Raw genomic sequence first — 18789 nt, 5'->3', positions numbered from 1 at the left:
CTTTTGCTGGCTGGAGCTGATAGGAGCTGGGAGTCCAAGAAAATTCAAGGACTCAACATCCGGGAAACACCTTGTCCCAAAGTAGCCTGCCAGATGCCTCTGAAAGTTCACAACCAGGGTAGGGAGATGACAACATCCCCTGTTGCTGTTGTTTTTGTCCAGCACCTGGCCTCTTTTCATAATGTATACAGGGCTTCATATGTGTCTGCACTTCTTAATTTAAATATACAGTGCATATACAATACATTTCACATAGACAGAAAAGTCCTATATTAACTCTCTTACATGGAAACTGAGTGTGATGGTGCAACAAGGACTGAAATCTCTGGTGGGGCTGCTGATACGCTGTGTGGTTTTTGCATATATTTGTTACCCTTTCCCTCTCTTTACTATATGATTAAAATAGACTTTGGGTTTGCCTTTCTTCATTGCGCAAATTAGTTCGTTTTCAAAATGAAAAATGCAGTTGTGAAATTTCAATATTAGGGAACCAAGACCCTTGAAGATAAGGTTGATGTATTGTTATTATTCTTTTCTACTTCCCTTTCATAGGAATACATCATTCATGTTGATCCTGCGAGTCAGCTAGGGTTGAACTCAGACAGCGTCCTAGGATACAGCATTGGGGAAATCGTTCGCACAAATAGCATGGAGACACCTGAGCTGCTTCCCTGTGGCTATCTGGTTGGTGAAAACAATACCATATCGGTGACTATCAAAGGTAAATTATAGGTGATCCATTTGTTACTGTTCTTTGTAATTACAGGTCTTGCCAGGCGTTGGAGAAACCTCAGAGGAGCAAGAGACATTTTCATGAGTTTCTTTCTTCTTCCTATCCTTTTCATGTCTTCCTTTGAGTGAAAAGTTGCAAATGAAGAAGCATTCATGTTCACTGACGTTAGGGTGGTTGCATAAAAAAATGGAACAGGGATCTTACACCTTGAAACTGCTGTATAGAAGATGGAATTTCAGCCAGTATTTTTGCTTGTTTGTAATTGTTAACTATCAGGCAAGCTTTGACTGCTGAAGTTTATTTATGTATATTTCAAGTTATTTATTTAGGCATTTCAAGAACTACGCTGATGCTGGATTTTAAGAGTCAGGTTATAGTACACATATTTTAATACGATCAAAGTGCTTTTTAAGTCGTTTCATGGTAACATTTCTACCTTCCAGATATACAGCTGTTCATACAAATGTTTAAGCTTGATAATTTTTAACAGGTGATAAACATTCCATCCCTATGTATTCTCCCAGCTGAAGTTCCATCTGCGGGATTCTAAGAATTGCTGACCTTTTTCACAGTCAATTCTCCCTGCTGACATTGCTTGTAGTCTCTCCCCCCGCCCCCCCCCCCCCCGGTGGAAGTTTTTCTGCCAGAAAACATAACACTCCCTCTAATATTAAACTTTGGCAGCGAGTGCCAACAGCTATGTAGTCAAAACACAGCCACTAAGAAACAGAAGGGAAGTATCAATATGCTCAGAAGAATGCCTTGGTTTACAGAAATATGTGTGCAGATACATTTTTAAACAAAAAAATATGGAGGAAGAAAATATTTTTAAAGCTAAGAGAGAACCACCACCACCCTGGGGTAACCATGAAATATTGAATATCAGTTAGAGGGAGGGGGAAGCCACAGAAAAGGGGCAAGGGGCAATGGAACAGATTGTCGTGGCTAGTGAGAACCCTGCCATGGCTAGCTGACTAGTTGGAATTCTGAACAGGAATAATCCACACTGCAATGTTTCATTGTAGTCTCCCTTGTTTATCCCATAACGTGCAAAACAAGATTCAACATATCACTTGGTTTTTCAGGGGAAACAGAAGTATTTTGAATTCAGAGGAAGTTTTTTTGGGGTGGAGGCGGGAATGCTGTTGTAAAGTGAGGCATATTTACATGACAATCATAGTAAATGTGTAGAATCTGGAAGCATGAATCTACTCTCTTGAGCCTTGGCTTCTTAGAGCTAGTCTAAGGGGAGTGACTACTGTGTGGATCCAGGAAGTGATCAGTGCTTCATTGAAAGTACCATCCACCTTGATGGAGGCACTGGTGTATTCCCTCCTGTAAAGGTAGAAGTACATAACAATTATCTAGAAGTACAGAAATGTTGAGTTGGAAGAGACCCCAAGGGACATCTGGTCCAACCCCCAATGCAGGAATCTCAGTTAAGCACCCATGACCGATGGCCGTCCAACCTCTGCTTAAAAACTTCCAATGAAGGAGAGTCCATCAGCTTCCAATGGAGTTCGTTCCACTGTTCAACAACTCTTACCATCAGAAAGTTCTTTCTGATGTTTAGTTGGAATCTCCTTTCTTGTAATTTGAAGCCATCACTTCGGGTCCTAACCTTTGGAGCAGAAGAAAACAAGCTTGCTCTATCTTCCATGCGAGAGTCCTTTAGATCAGGCAAACTCGGCCCTCCAGATGTTTTGGGACTACAGCTCCCATCATCCCTAGCTGGTCAGGAATGATGGGAATTGTAGTCTCAAAACATCTGGAGGGCCGAGTTTGCCTGTGCCTGCTTTAGATATTTGAAGATGGCTATCGGATCTCCTAGGGGACGCGGGTGGCGCTGTGGGTAAAACCTCAGTGCCTAGGACTTGCCGATCGCATGGTCGGCAGTTCGAATCCCCACGGCGGGGTGCGCTCCCGTCGTGCGGTCCCAGCGCCTGCCAACCTAGCAGTTCGAAAGCACCCCCGGGTGCAAGTAGATAAATAGGGACCGCTTACCAGCGGAAGGTAAACGGCTTTCCGTGTGCTGCACTGGCTCGCCAGATGCGGCTTTGTCACGCTGGCCACGTGACCCAGAAGTGTCTGCGGACAGCGCTGGCTCCCGGCCTATAGAGTGAGATGAGCGCACAACCCTAGAGTCTGGCAAGACTGACCCGTACGGGCAGGGGTACCTTTACCTTTTACTTTTATCGGATCTCCTCTCCTCTTAACCAGGCTAAACTCCCTCAACCATTCCTCATAAACTTGATTTCCAGCCCCTTGATAATCACAGGACTTCAAGTGTGGTCTTGCCATGGCGGAATAGATTAAAGCTGAATCCTTATCAGACAGGTGTATTAAGTATCCTCAGTTCTGAGAGGTGGGAAGGCAGCTTGTTGTGGACAGAGTTGCACTCCCCTGAAGTGAGTAAGTTTAGAAAAGCCTATCCAGACACGTAGATGCTGAAATGTTTTAATCTATTTTATGGTTGGTTTTAATTATATTTAAATGGTTTTTCTTATAATTTAATTAGTTGTTGTAAACAACTTAGAGATTATGCTACAATAAAGTAGTTTATAAATTTTGTTAAATAAAATCTTCTGGAGATAACTTTTAGTTCTTAAGTTTTGAATGCCACGTCTTCTGTTGTTACAGGGATTGCAGAGAATAGTTTGGACTGTCTGGTGTTTGAGTCCCTGATCCCCAAGCCTATTCTGCAGCGCTATGTGTCACTACTGATGGAGCACAGGAGAATCATCTTATCTGGCCCAAGCGGCACAGGAAAGACCTACCTAGCCAATCGTCTGTCAGAGTACATGGTCCTTAGAGAGGGCAGGGAGCTGGGTGATGGTGCTATTGCAACATTTAATGTGGATCACAAGTCCAGTAAGGTGAGTATTCATATAATTGACTTGCCCCCCCCCCAAAAAAAAGTTTACTACAGTGGTGCCCCGCAAGACGAATGCCTCGCAAGACGGAAAACCCGCAAGACGAAAGGGTTTTCCGTCTGCAGAGGCGCTTCGCAAGACGAATTTCCCTATGGGCTTGCTTCGCAAGACGAAAAATGACGAAAAAATTTGAATTTTTTTCCCACTCCAAAACACCTTATTTTGAATCGCTAAGCTGCTAAAAGCATTTTAGCAGCAAAACCGCTAATCTCCCAAGTGTTAAAAAGCCGTTTTTAGCCCTTTTTTAGCCAATAGCGCTACTCCGTCAATGGGCTTGCTTCGCAAGACGAAAAAACCACAAGACGAAAAGACCCGCGGAACGGATTCTTTTCGTCTTGCGAGGCACCACTGTATTTACAAATCAAAATAATTTGTTCCTGAGCAGCAGATTGGTGCGATAAAGGCCCTGATGCATTTGCCTGCCTTAGCAGGCATGCAGGTGACACTCTTCTTGTAGGGTGAGCTGATGTTTCTTCTAGGTGGGATCTGAAGGACTGTAATCTTCGGAGACGCCCGTGAACTTCCCAGCATGAAATCAACCAGTCAGTCATTTTATTTGTATGCTGCCTTTCCAACTTTAAGACCATGTTCAAGGCGGTTTACAACGTATAAAAAGTTACATAACTACAAACATAACAAATGGAGCCAGATTTCCACCTAAATCACAAGATCCGAAATAAAGATACAAAAAAATAACAGCAGCAACAACCACACCCCAACAAAAAGCCCTCAACAATACCTCAGCCTAAGATTCTGTTCAGCAGCCTTAGCTTTTGTAGCTGGAGTTAGTCAGGGCCCTGCCCTCCCAGGCCATGTGGAAAAAGGCCTGCAAGAGGACCACTTTTTCTGTCTAGTGAAGAATAGTATTCAGTTACTAATTAATGTCCTCCTAGGAGTCCTCCATTTTGTAATGCTGAGCCTGTGTCCTGTGCAATGACATTCTTGGACCTGGTAGCTTTCTGTAGAAGGCTTTGTGCAGAAAACTAGTTGATACCTTGGTGATTTTACCTAGCCAAACTTGGCAGCCCAAATTTTGTTACCCTCATCCTGTCATGCAGCTCCACCCTGTCCCCAGACACCACTTCTCGTTACATGATCACTTCAAGAGAGATCTGTTAATGCCTACAGAGGCAATCTCAATTCTTTGGGAGTATCAGGGGACATCTGTGAACTGCCCCAGAATGAAAGAGGACCACCTTTTCCTGTCTCGTGTGAAATAGCATTTAGTGGGATCATAGTCAGCTTTTCAATTAAGATTCTAAACAAGATGTCAAATTCATCCGAGCTATTATATACTCTATTCAAAAGGTTGTTTCTCTTGGGAGAATGTTGGCCCTGTGTAGTTTGCTATCACACCCTTAACAGAAGACTGTTCTGCCACTGAATCCAGCCACTTCCATGTCTTTCAAGATCTTCAAAAGAAATGTCTGAAAGCCAATTTTCTCTTTTGCGTCTGCATCACAGGAACTCCGCCAATACCTCTCCAACCTTGCTGACCAATGCAATAGTGAAAACAATGCTGTGGAGATGCCTCTTGTGATCATCCTGGACAACCTGCACCATGTCAGCTCCCTGGGAGAGATCTTCAATGGGCTCTTGAACTGCAAGTACCACAAATGGTAACAGCATGTTCTGCCTCAAACTTTCATGAAAGGAAAGTGTGTTTGCTCCAGGAGCATTCCTTGAGACTTGACCTGGCTGGATCCAACACATTAGTTGCTTGTGATACTATTGAAATCAAACGTGAAAAATTAGCCATGGCTTAGTTCCCACTGAAATCAGTGAGATTTAACTGAAGTGACCTATTTTAGGGCGTAATCCAAACTCCCCAATATGACCAGCAGTGTGGCTTTGCAGAGCAGCAAGGCCACTGTCTCATTCTCAGCCCTGTCAGTCATGGCAGCAGAAGGTGAAGGGGCCAGGATGATTCGAGGCCATGCTGTTTTCAATGACATTAAGATTTGCTCAAGATCCAGTGGTTCCTGCGCTTGCTCAACCTCACCCTTGGAACACCCAGTTCTGAGGCTTTCTGCCTGCAAAGACCGCAGCAATGGGGCCACCTGCATGTTCAGCAGGAGCCTGGTTGAGCCAGGAAAGCTTGGTGGAGAGACATCTCTGCCTAATCCAAACCACCACCCTGACATGGGGGTTGAATTTTTCTGCCCATCTTGAATTTTTCTGCCCAGCCCAGAATAAATAAAATGTATAGGATCTGCAACCAAAGATTTAGTAGGCTGATGGGTTAGTTGATATTAAAATGTGGAATTTAGCCACCCTGTGCAGTATTTTTTTCCCCATTATTCATTCACGGATTCTGTACCTTCTGTTTCTTAAGCAGATGAAATATTCTGAAATGTTCTGTAAAATCACAGATACTCTCAGCCAATACTGTGGGAGGGATGGAGAGGTCTGATCAATGTTGTTTAGGCTCAGATAGTTTTCCTTCACATGCCAGTGGTAGTAGCAAAAAAGTAGATAATGTGATTACTTAAAGGTTTTCTTTTTTTTTTTTAACATACTGTGTTTTTAGACATTAATAGTGACTGATCTGTTTCCCACAGTCCCTACATTATTGGAACTATGAACCAGGCAACTTCCTCTACACCGAACCTTCAGCTCCACCACAACTTCAGATGGGTGCTGTGTGCCAACCACACTGAGCCAGTCAAGGGCTTTCTTGGCCGTTTCTTGAGAAGAAAACTCATTGAAACGGAGATTGGTGGTCGTATGAGAAATGTGGAACTAATTAAAATTATAGACTGGATTCCCAAAGTCTGGCAGCATCTCAACAAGTTCTTAGAGGCTCACAGCTCTTCAGATGTTACTATTGGTGAGAACTCAGAATTATCTGTTAGAGCTCTTGACGCATTTCTAAACACTTGGTCAAGAACATAGATTTCATCTACTCTACATAGGATAATAGTTTCCTTTTTCCTTAGTGTCCTAATTACATTAAAAACTAGAGCTTTCTGAGGAATGGAATCAGATACATTATACTTTTTGTTATAATGTGAACCCCATAAAAATAGGCTGTGCCCAACTATTGAGGGAGCTTGATTTTAAATGCCTGCTCACTAAAGATGCCATAGCAAATGTTCAACTTGTAGATAAATCCTAGTCTATTATTATGGGTTAATTGGCTCCTTTGTTGGTGCAGTGCTTTATCCTAAGTGTACGTTTCCTTCTCCTCTCTTGTCATTTTTTACTTGATGTTGTGGCTGTAATTCAACCCATATTCACCAAAGATGCTTGGCATATGTAACCTTCTCCTTTTTTCTCACAGGTCCAAGACTCTTCCTCTCCTGCCCTATAGATGTCGACGGTTCTAGGGTTTGGTTTACTGACCTGTGGAACTACTCTATTGTTCCCTATCTTCTTGAGGCTGTCAGAGAAGGGCTACAGGTAAGGAGCTTGCATATGAACTACACCTACTCAAAGAGTGTGGGCATGGGGGAAGAACAGATACAGCACAACCTAGGTCTTCACGTCTCATTTATTTGTTTTGTTTTACTCTGTTTATACCCCAGCTTTCCTTCAAGGAGCTCAAGGTGGTGTAGATGGTTCTCTTCCTCCCTGTTTTATCCTCACAACAACCCTGGGGGGTAGCTTAGGCTGAGAGGCCATGACCGGCCCAAGATTCCTCCCTCCCCCCGGGTGTGTTTTATTTGCCTGGATTTGAACCCTGTTCTCCCAGGTACCAGCTCAATCCTCTAACCACTACACCACACTGTCTCTCCTTCAAGCCGATCACAGCCCACCAACCATTTAATAGCCTGACAGGAGCTTGACAAACCCAAATATGCCTCAGAAGCTTGTGAGGGAACTCTCCCCATGAGAGCATTAATGTGGGGCAAACTCTCAGCAACAAGTCCCCGACAGGCATTGAAAACAAGAGTATTTCCTTCCCCCACTTTTGACATTGTTTGGCTTTTGGAGTCACAAGTTATGCAGACTTGCATTAATGCTTTCTTTAGCTTGGAAAGGAATTGCACCAATACCCGGTGGGTTAGACCTAGACTTGCTGGGAACACAGCTCTACTAACGGGACTCATCTACTGGAGGAAAGCGATTTTCACCAATTCCTCCTGCAGCCCTCTCTCTGCTCTGTTGGGCGACACTCGGGGACAGTGTTGGAGCCTCCACTGGATCAGAGTCCCTTCTGATAACTAAATTAGCCTTCCTTTTCATGCAAGCACATGTCTGGAGCTATCTCACTACATTTATTACTATCTTTTTAAGAACACAGTATTCTTTTCATTGGAGTAAGATGTGGGAAAAGGGCACTTTTCTCCGCAATTCAAGTAGTTTTGTTTGTCTTCTTATCATTCAGAAGAACAAAGCAAAAGCAATGTAATTAAACTAGTAACATTTTTGTAGATTTTTTTTTTTTTAAAAGAAATATATATTAAATTCCTTTATGGTGCGTTAGGAGTCATTAAAGTGATTTAGGAGTCTTTTAGGACTGATTGAACTGATAGTGCTTAGTATCTTATTACAAGTTCTAATTGTTCAGCAGTTTCAAGCAGCTCAGACAACACTGCTGTTGTTATCTCTGCCAGCATATCTGTGAAACAAACATGATAACTGCTGGTAACTCTGCATCTTAATCTATTTTGTGTTTCATGTTCCCATCCTCAACAAGTCGGTAACCATCTCAGTCTTGTAAGAAAGGACACCATTTGCTGCTGATTGTTTCCCATAGGAATGTATGGGGATTCCTGTGGTTTTTCAGTGTCATAACTTGCTGGATGCACAGTGATCTGAAAGCATATTTCAGACACTTAGATAGCCTTGAATAAAGAAGAAAAAAGGGGAAATAGTGTGATAAATTTATAACCTTAATTTTAAGATTTAAGATATTATTCCACATTTTTGGGAAAGGACTTGAAAGTGGAACTGGAATTTTATAAGCATCCATTTGCCAGGGTGAATCTCTGTCTTTGGAGTAGAAATCCTCTTCTCTCCTTGTTCCACCTGGTGTCCTGTGCTTCATGGTGGGTTCTTCTGACATACCATTTGGTTGAGTGAGAGTCCCTGATTTTGAATTACATGGCACCACCTAGTGGACAAATTTGCTTAGTAACCATTTGGCGTGCTCTCAGAATAAAGCATGAATTCTGTTAATTATTTACTTAATAAATACACACCCTGCTTTCTGAAAAACCTCTACAAAACATATTTCACTGTATATAGAATTGTTTTATTTCATACGTATTGTAATGTTTGTAAAACAATTCTGGATAGAGGAAGAATATACTTTGTAGCAACACCATGCTATATAGGTTCCTAAATGTTGTCAAATCAGATATGTCCTACAGAAGCTTCAAACTGTCAGAATCCAAAGGTAGCAAAATACGTACACAGAGATTCCGTCTACCTCAAGTGTATGGTTCAGTATTTCCCCCTCTTGTGTTTCTAAATGCCTTGGTCAAGAGAATGTTCACCATAATATATATATATAGAGAGAGAGAGAGACTGTAATGGCCAAATGCATAAATGTACCACCCGATTTTTGTTTTAACTAATTGACTGGTTCGAAGGAAGCTCCCCAGTATTTTCTTTTAAAACTTAAGTTAAAATTTAACACTTAGGTTATGAAAGAGACGAATAGGAATAGGAGCATTTATGTTCGTCATGTAACCCACTGCAGTCATGGGTTGCTCTTGAAATCTTTATGCCTGGAACGCTAATGACATTCTGATGTTCTCATAATGCATCTTTGCTCCCGTGGGGTGGGTCTGTTTAATGTTCCACCATGTAAGCTGTCAGAACAGAGAAGTATAGCAAATGAAAAACAATCCCCAAAAGAGCAGCCACCTTAAACTCTGTATTACAAGCATGAAAACATGAACATTCATTTTCCTCTAGAAACACTTTCTGTAACTTCAGCTTTCATCTTGCTCAAATGGTTTTGGCTGGCCCAAGACGCTGCATGTAAATACGTTCACAAAAAGCCATGGCTCCACAGAGCAGGGTTTGTGGTGTCTTTTTGCAAGCTACAGTCAAATCAAACCGCCTCTTCAAAGTGGCAAGGGCATGTGTGTTTGAAGTCAAAGACTAAAATGTGTGGAATCACCTGTTCCTTGGGAGCTTTTTGGCACCAAAGCTGGGGAAGCTTGCCAAGCACTGAACTGTAGTTCTTTGATGACTTTGAAGCCAAACATTCAAGCACACAGTTTGGCAAGGGCACTTCTGAAGCTTCAACCACATTTGGTCTAAAAGGACAGGAGATCAGAGAAGCTTCATACCTCTTTTGTTGTTTACAAATTCTCAGAGGAGACGGTTGTCTATCCCTGAGTGCTTCCAGACAACCTGTTTATTGAGCATTCATCTTGATCTGTTTGCAGGGAGATTAGGCAACACAGGCTATTTAAAGACCATTCATTATGAATTGAGGGGTTGGGGGCAGCGCTGATGACATTATGTGAAACCAAGTGTTATCCCACACTTTCCTGTGCATTCTCCTTTTGCTTGCCTCGTTGCTCAGTTCTCATGAGCTGGCCAGCCCCATTAGTCCTTACTTTCAATTCACATGTACTAAGAGTTCATCCTAGGTACCTGCAACACATAAAGATCCCATGGTTGCGTGTGATATATGATATGGTAGGGGCACTTTGGTCCCACCATTCTCCTTGAGGAAACCCTCATAAACGTCTGAGGAATCCCAGGCTTTCTCAGAACACAGAAAACCATTGCTGTGATGGTTATGACCTATGAGAAATCCAGATGCTCAGACACCTCCAAATGCTTGGGAATCACCATTCCACATCAGTTGCAATGAACAGGCAACCCAGGAACAGTTAGAACTTGGTGCTTAAAGGAGGAAGCACACAGAGCTCTCGTTGTTCTTGCCCCAGACATTTTTTACACAATGGGAGATTCCTCTTGTGAAATGTCATGACAAACCAAGAGGCTATACCTTAAAGGCCTATATATCCCCACCCCACTCACCATCCTCCACCCCTCCCCCTCTTTTCTTCCCAACTTTATACTGTATGCAGCACTAATGCCTCGCAACAAAGAAAACTGATCTGTAGAAAACACAACTTGAAAAAAGAGACAATGCACATATTTTTGAAAACTAGGAAATCTTTAATAGAATTTTTTTTTTTTTAAAGGGCCTATATATTGAAAAATCTAATCTTTTAATGAGGGACGATGTCTTGTTCTTGCTTGCAGTTGTATGGAAGAAGAGCACCATGGGAAGACCCTGCCAAATGGGTAATGGACACTTACCCATGGGCAGCCACCCCACAACACCATGAATGGCCTCCCTTGCTGCAACTGCGGCCAGAAGATGTTGGATTTGATGGGTACTCCATGCCTCGGGAAGGTTCAACCAGCAAGCAAGTTCCACCTAGTGATGCCGAAGGAGATCCTCTGGTGAGATTTCTCAGCTAGTCAGCAGCACAAATTTTATTGTGTTGAATGTTGTATCATTTGGAACCATTGAGACTTGGTCCAGGAAGGCACAGGTGGTCTGTATAATATACACACACATGACCCCAGTCTAGCCCCATATGTGGTTTGTGGCTCATCCTAGAAGTTTAGAATTGTGTTGCAGATGTGATGGTGTCTGCTTGGCTTGCAATGTCTGTGATTGCTTTGTGTATACTGTGCTGACCTTACAACATGTTCTATGAGAAGCATCTCTTAAGTTTTGGAGGGAGTAAAACAGTGATTACAAACCACCTTGGAAACTTATCTCAAGGCCATGCCTTCTGCAAATTCTTTCACTGAGCTGCTTTTTCCATGGATTCATCGGATGGCACTGTTATGTGAGTGGTTTTGCCCATTACAAACAAATGGGCAGGACCAATTATGTGGGTCCCAAAATCTGTTATACTGTCAACTGGCTGCAAAAGACACACACTTCAGCATCAATGACATTGCATGTGACTTGCAAAAGGGACTTAGATAAGGGGTGGGGAATCTAATCCCCTGAGACTGCATGCATCCCTAACTTGATGCAAGTCTGAGGAGCCAAGAGAGAGGAGATGGGCGGGGGGGGGGGGGCGGATGGACCCTGGAGAACATCAAAATGAACAGAGCAATGGAAGGAGGATGTTTGCAAGCAGTCGGTTCACACTTCCAGCAAGAGCAATCATACTCTCCCCTGGCAGCCCACTGAGAGGGGAGAGAAAGGGGTGGGCCCTTGACAAACACTGTTTTTCGCCCTGCCCAACATTGGCATGTGAGCCGCAACAGATCCAAGTGTTCATTGACCCTGCATTGCATGATGCGATGGAGGTGGGTAACTTATAACCTCCAGAGAAAGGTTGAAATGTTTGGCATGATCTGCTACTAGGACAGAAGGGTTTTTCTAGCTTGTCCAGCAAGCTAGTTCCATTTCACCCAGCCTAACTCCAATTCTGTTTCCACCACATAGCTACTGCCAGTAGTCCATAAACACCAAGGAAGAATTGGTTGCAGAGTCTACCCTGCTTATGTAGGTGCTGGACTTCTTGTGGCATTGAACGCTAATTGTGGGTCTTATGCAGCAAGCAGAGCAAGTGCTTAAACAGGCCAATAAATAAATGTGGAAATAGAGCCAACATTCAAGTAACACCGCTTGTCCTCTTGTGATATTTCCTCAGATGAACATGCTGATGAGATTGCAGGAGGCAGCTAACTATTCAAGCCCACAGAGTTACGACAGTGACTCCAACAGCAATAGCCATCACGACGACATCCTCGATTCATCTCTGGAATCAACATTATGATGCGAAAATAGCAGCAGTGGGTTATTTCCCATGGTCCATCTCCTGCCTTGCTCAGAAGACATAATCACCAAACCATGAAGATCACTGGTCTTTAGTCCAGCTGGACATCTCAGTATTAGAGCTGCAAGAACAATAGAGACACTATTCCGCCCCTTCTGTTTCTCCCCCAACCACCCCCTTTTCAGTCTCAAATATGGGTGCAGGCAACCCAGTTGATGTTTTTGAATTGTGTTTTTATTTCCCTTAATAATTAGAACTGCACTACTTTGTTTTTGTTCTTTTCGACATTGCTGTGAGCTCACATGCCTAAGACACTGAATACATGTTTTTTTCCCATACCAACAATTACATTAGTCATAGTAATTTGTGGTGGGCGTGGAGGACGAAGGAACAAAAAATGCTCACCTACAAAGCTATGAAGCAAAAGAGCTTTGTGCCATGTACTGTCCAGAAAGGGAGAAAAGGGAGTGGACCTTGCCTATGCTGCTTCTGACCAAACTCATTCAGTATTCACTGAACTTAAACATCATCTTTCAGTCTAACCTCATCTACAGATAGTTCTGGTGCTATAAAATATTTGCTTGCCTTGATAATGTTCCACAAAAGGCAAAGAGCTGAGAAACAGGGAAAACACGTATACACACACACACACACACACACACACAGTGTTCTCTAGTTAGAGATCTGGCTTTTTATGTTTATGTATTTAGTTTTCTTTATATAGGTGCAGATGTGAGGCTTAATCCACCCTGAACACAGATGCACATCATTTGCTACTTTCCAATGGAGCCATGAACCTTTGAGCTACAACAGCATGTTGTGGACTATGACCATTTTGGCCAGGATCCAAAGTAATGCGTAGGAAAACAAACATACCCACAGCCTGTGTTTTACTTCCACTTTTTGCTTTAGCAGTTGTCACCGCTGAAAAGGCAAGTGGCTTTTAAAACTAGATTGCAGCTTGTCTCTTCAGGAATAGGATCTGCATCAGGGAAGATTGGAAGCAAAACTCCAGTTTTCATCACCCATGGATGCACATCCGTTCTTTGCATAGCTGCCCATAGCTGAAGGGTGAAAACACGCTTAATGAACGCTTCCGGTTTTAGTTACACTGTTACTTAACCCAAACATTTACCAAAAGTTTATACAGCAATTGTTTAGCCTTCACACTGCCCAAGTACAATTTTTTAACACTTCATCCTCATGCCTCAAAATAAACTGTTTTTGAAACGCCCTCATTTTCAAAAGCCACTTGTCATGAGGGATGAGAATCCACTGTTTTTCGGTACAAAAACACTAAAGCCTACTTGGACTCCTGGAACTTGTTAAATCATTTTTATTAAGCCAGGTCTTGCGTAAAGGAGAACTGTGTCTTTAAATGTTTTATTTTTTTCTTTGAAGGGTCGTGGTTTTGAACCTATCTGGTTCTCAGATTCTCCTTTTCCTCCTTGCCCAAACGCACAGAGTAAAGATTCGTGTGTTTTTTATTTATTTTTTAAAAAATCTTGGTGCTTCTGCTGGGGAACAAGAACACCTCACAAAGAATTGCATTCTGGTTTGTGTTTTCTGTTTGAAATATACAACTAGTCAGCTGTCTCAGGCTACCACAGCTGGAGCCGCAGTCAAAACACACACATACACACACACACGCCTTTTCAGCTATCTTTGGGTGCTGATTTTTTTTAAAGTGATGCCTTACCTACTTTCTACTAATTGTGTTTGAATTCCATTAGTGCTGCATATGATGGGGTTTTTTTATTTAAACAAAACAGGGCTATAGGAGTCATCTCTTGGAGTACAATTATGTGAGTTGCTGTGAATACTGTTTGTAATAAGATAATTGAGATTTCTTCTGGTTTTTTTTTAAAAATGTGACAATAACTAAAAGAGTGGGGGGAAATAAGAGGGAGAAGGCTTTTCAGAATGTCCATATCAACTTACAGCTAACAGTTTATTGGGCAAATGTTTATCTAATGGAGGCAGAAACAAATATTCTAGGATGCTGTACAGCATCACTGCTACAATCTTTTGTTTTGTTTTAGAACATGCAGGCTAGATGTTTGTCACCATTTTGAAAAGAAAGTGTTACCGTAAATCTTTGTAGGGTTAATATGATGCAACAGACACAAGAGCCCTCTTCAGACATTATAAATGTCGAAACGTATAGGACAGTCTTCAGCAACCTAGTGCCTTCCAGAAGTTTTAGAGGGCACCAGGCTGGCAAAGGGCAACGTAAGAGCTCTTGCCCCACTTCCAACCTCACTGCGTTGAGCAGCAAGGTATATAGGGGGCTTGTAAATGGGTACCCCTGAGCATATTTACAAGCCTCTCTGCAATCAGGAACGCCAGTTGTGCAGGGGTTTGTCAGCATGTTCAGGTGAGCAAACTTACAATCCCACTTCAGTCCTTACCATTCAACACAGCAAAGTCGGGTGGAGGAGAGCAGGACCGCTACACAGTGTTCCCTGCCTCCAAGACATCCAGAACCTGGTGGTGCAGCAATGAAGCTGCTATCACATTTGCAAAGCTAAGCAGGATCTGCTATGATTTCAAATTGGATGGTAGACCACGTGTTTAGATTCCTGCAATGAAGTGGGTCAGACTAGATGACATTCAAAGTCCCTTCCATCTCTACAATTCTATGATTCTAATTATCACCTGTGATTCTAACTTTGTAATGCCTGAAGAGGACTATGGTTATGCTACCATGTCTCATGAAAGAGTAAGGGTTTTTTATTATACCTCATAACTATCTGCTTTTGGTGACGTGTAAATTTAATCTGTTGTGTTTGGAGTTTTTTGTGAACTTGCTCCCATTATGTTTTTCTAGAACTAATGGCCTGTTGAATTGTTGAACCAGAATTGCTTGAGTGTTTCATCATAACAAGATAGAGGGAAGGTATTTAGCTAACCTTCTTAATTCTCACCTGGTTGCTGAAAATGGGCCACAGTGATCCACAGCCCTAAGCAGATCCATCTAACATGCTGGAGAGAGCTAGTTTTTTAGCTCCCTGCTTCTTAGGACCTCTTGCGGGACAGATTTAAAAGATTCTCCCAGGTCATAAAATCCATCATCCTAGAAAATGATTCTTTGCCTTCTCCCTGAAGTGCTATCTTTACAAAGCCAGCATTAAAATAGGAGATCCATGTACATTTTGAATGGTATAGTCCCAGGAAATTTGTACTGCATGCCTTTTATAAATGTTTGAATAGATTCATCATACCCAACATTGAACACAGTCTGGACTTCTTTCAGCATAGCACTTTCCTTCATAGGAATATGTGTTGTTCTCTGTTGAAATAATTTTGAAGGAAAAAGAATTTTAGAGGAAGACCACTTGCATTGGGAAAGACCCATCTGTGTCCCATTGGAGATTAGTTTCTACATTGCATGTTTTTAAGCAGTTTGTTTCGCACCCCATGGATGTTGTAGTTGGAGACCCATACATCTTGAGTCTTGCAGAGTTCCTAAATTCATACCCTGACTTGCATGATTCAGTAGCAACCACACACCCTACCTGGAACCCAGAGCTTGCCTAGAAGGAGGTGCACGTCATACGGGCAATGTATTTTGTTGTATATGTGAGGCTTTCCCCCAAGTCTGGGATTTACAAACTAGGGGAAGATTCACCTAAGTTGCTGTGTACAATGAATGAGGTCTGCTCATGCAATGGGACCTCCCTCCCTCTGCATCCCATAAATCTGTTCTGGAGGGTTGAGGGAGACCATAGAACAGGTTTGGGGGGTACAGGGGAGAGAAGAAGAAAACTCATTGTGCAAGCAGACCTCGTTCCCTGTGTGTGTACCCCAGTTAGCACAGTGTTCACCCCAAGTGATGATCTAGTGCAAGTTGGAGTCAGGCATTGCACCTGTATGGCAAGATCTGCATGGAACTGTGTAGCATGAGTGATTCCCAGCTGCCATGCCTTTAGCATGCAACATTTTAAAGTCTTGCTGAAAGCATAATTGCCACATAGTTAATAGTGCCAAGAAAAGTATGCCCTAGAAGGGTTCCCATCATCTCCTGCCTTTTCTCTGCTAAAAACAGAGGGATCCTGTTTAAAGTAAATCAACCAATGAGGGGTTTTTTTCCCCAGCCAGTGGGGACTTTTTCCTATGGGAACTGTGGAATCCGGTTCTTGATGTGTCTATGCATAGGCTCATAAGAAACATTCAAGGCTTCTGTTCACCCAATATGGAAACTGGCCTGAGGAATAAATGTGTATAAATCTAGGTAAACAATGTTTATTACAGTTGTTTCCCAATGGCTAAATTATACAATTTGATTCCCAACCACAACCACCCCTTGCATCTGTTTGGAATTGACATTTAGAATTTGCTATTTGTCATTTCCAGTCAAGTCTCCTCCTCTGCAAAGTGGTTTCTGTGAAGGTACATTAACAACTTTACCCTGTTGCGCAAGTCCAGAAACTTCCTTATAAAAGTGCCACAAATTTATCCTGATGCAGTGATTCCATCCATGCTTCTGCTGTCTGGTCCATTTCAAAGGAAAGAGCAACTCTTCAAATGTAGAAAGCAAACACCACGTATGGAGATGATCTCTCCAGTGAAATGTGTGGAGAAAATTTATTTAGCCGAAGGCTTTGTTGTCCAGCCAGACTGAATTGGGAGCACTGAGATTTCACAAACATCAAGACACAATAATTATTTACAGGAATTATGTGGCTGGGGAAAGCAGTATGTGGGATCTCGACTGACATCACATATGTAGCCTATTTGACTCCCTTTACAAAATCTCTATGCTGGGTATTCAGGTTTTTCCCCTCTCCTGCATATCCTGTTGCCATGAACAGGAAATGAATTCTATCTTTTTATTACCATAGTTTGTGTCACTGAAAAATAATTTACATTGAGCAACTTCATCCTTTTGGATGATCAGACAACTTCAGTATCCTTTCTGAAACTTCGGGATTCAGGGTTACCTGTTGTGCACATTTCTTACCTAGCTCTTCTTTTCAACATCGATAAATAAACATTCCTTCCCTTTTTAGAATGATGAAATACTTCATCTGAGTTGCTTCCAGTTTTGCCTTCCCTCAACCCGCCCCACAAATTGGAATTACTTCTTGTTTTTAGTGCAAGACTCTATGCAACAGTCGTGTTTTGTTATAAATTGGAAGCATGCAAAATACTTCTTTCCTTCATAACTGTCAAGAATTGTACAAGTCATATATTGGATTTCTTTTTTTTTAGGGTGATGGTGCAGAAACAGGGAGGGGTTGGTTAGTTCCTCCTCCTTTTTGGTATATTTTGGAGAGACAAATAAACCCCTTACAATATTGCATTGGTGATGCTGACATTTTTGATATTCTGTGTCTTGAAACTTGTCTAAATGTGACAATTCCCTTTTAAGGAAAAGGAGAGAGCAAGGGGGGGGGAACACATGGAAAAAAATTGTGGAGATTAAATGGAAGGTTGCTGTTTTGATCTAGTTGTTTCCAGTGGAACCATTTATGAGAAAAGTTCTCTTTTAAGATGTACATTTTTTTTCATTGTAACATAGAACTGTAAATATTTGATTACAAGTGCTGCATTTTGATGAATTTTTTCTAGCCATTTTTAAAGAGAAAAACTAGGAATTGAGTATTTTGTGTACAGTATGATGTTTACCTCCGCCCTACCATCCCTATTTAATTTTCTGTTACCATTTAGGATTGGAATCTGCCGTTGGTCTGTTCTGGACCATGCCTCCCTCTGGCCTGCCCTTCTCACCCCTGTCCTGTGTCATGGAGAATAAAGCTAATGATTGTACCAGTCTTAAATTATTCATGATTCAATAAATTTGATGATTATTTATTCAGATTGGTTGGTCTTACTGCCGTTTTTACTGCTGTAAGGGTTGGGGCAAAATTCCTCATAGTTCATATGCCATATAAACTATAATAGCAGCAGCAGTAGTAGGTGATGTGCCGCATTCACCAATCCAGTTATCTGTGTGTTTTGGATTCAGATCCTTTCATCTTCTTTATTATTAAAGCCACGTTGCTGTATTCCCAGCAGCAACAATCTGCACATGCTGCCGAAGAGAATGTTCAAGGCTCATTTCAACCCCGCGGAACTTTAAGAACAGATACTTGATGAATCAGAGTGTTTTAACTGTGCAGTCACAAGCCAAGGGATGCACACCCTAAACAAGGTTTGCATGGTCCACTCAGGTGGACAATGCAATGGTCTCCCAGCTGCCCACATGGGATCTGCAAGTATACAAACATTACTAGTGTTCGTGTAAGCTTTTTCAAAAAGTGCCAAGTAAAAAGGGAGCATGTTGTAGGAGTGTGTAAAGTTACGCATGGGATGAAGAAAGTTGGTCGTGAGAAGTGTTTCTCCCTCATAAGAACTAGAACCCTGTGTAATCCAATGAAGCTGAATGGTAAAAAAC

The 18789-nt window shown here is 42.1% G+C and overlaps 1 protein-coding gene across 19 annotated transcripts in view; it reads left to right on the top strand.

The window, feature by feature from the left end:
* The window catches only part of NAV2 (neuron navigator 2), a 517389-nt gene extending 499177 nt beyond the window's left edge, over positions 1 to 18212 (top strand). For all 19 annotated transcript variants that reach the window (XM_083452668.1, XM_083452670.1, XM_083452666.1 and 16 more), the window contains 7 exons: positions 553 to 721; positions 3374 to 3609; positions 5131 to 5285; positions 6228 to 6496; positions 6950 to 7068; positions 10846 to 11049; positions 12264 to 18212. In XM_083452668.1, coding sequence (XP_083308794.1) covers positions 553 to 721; positions 3374 to 3609; positions 5131 to 5285; positions 6228 to 6496; positions 6950 to 7068; positions 10846 to 11049; positions 12264 to 12389 — 1278 coding nt within the window. In that variant the 3' untranslated portion in view covers positions 12390 to 18212. The remainder of the gene's footprint in view (positions 1 to 552; positions 722 to 3373; positions 3610 to 5130; positions 5286 to 6227; positions 6497 to 6949; positions 7069 to 10845; positions 11050 to 12263) is intronic.
* The last annotated feature ends 577 nt before the right edge of the window (positions 18213 to 18789 follow it).

Source organism: Podarcis tiliguerta (assembly GCF_965153285.1).
Source record: "Podarcis tiliguerta genome assembly, chromosome: 1".
Taxonomy (NCBI): Eukaryota; Metazoa; Chordata; class Lepidosauria; order Squamata; family Lacertidae; genus Podarcis; species Podarcis tiliguerta.
The sequence above is the reverse complement of the archived record's forward strand: the minus strand, read 5'-3'. Positions and strand labels throughout refer to the sequence as shown.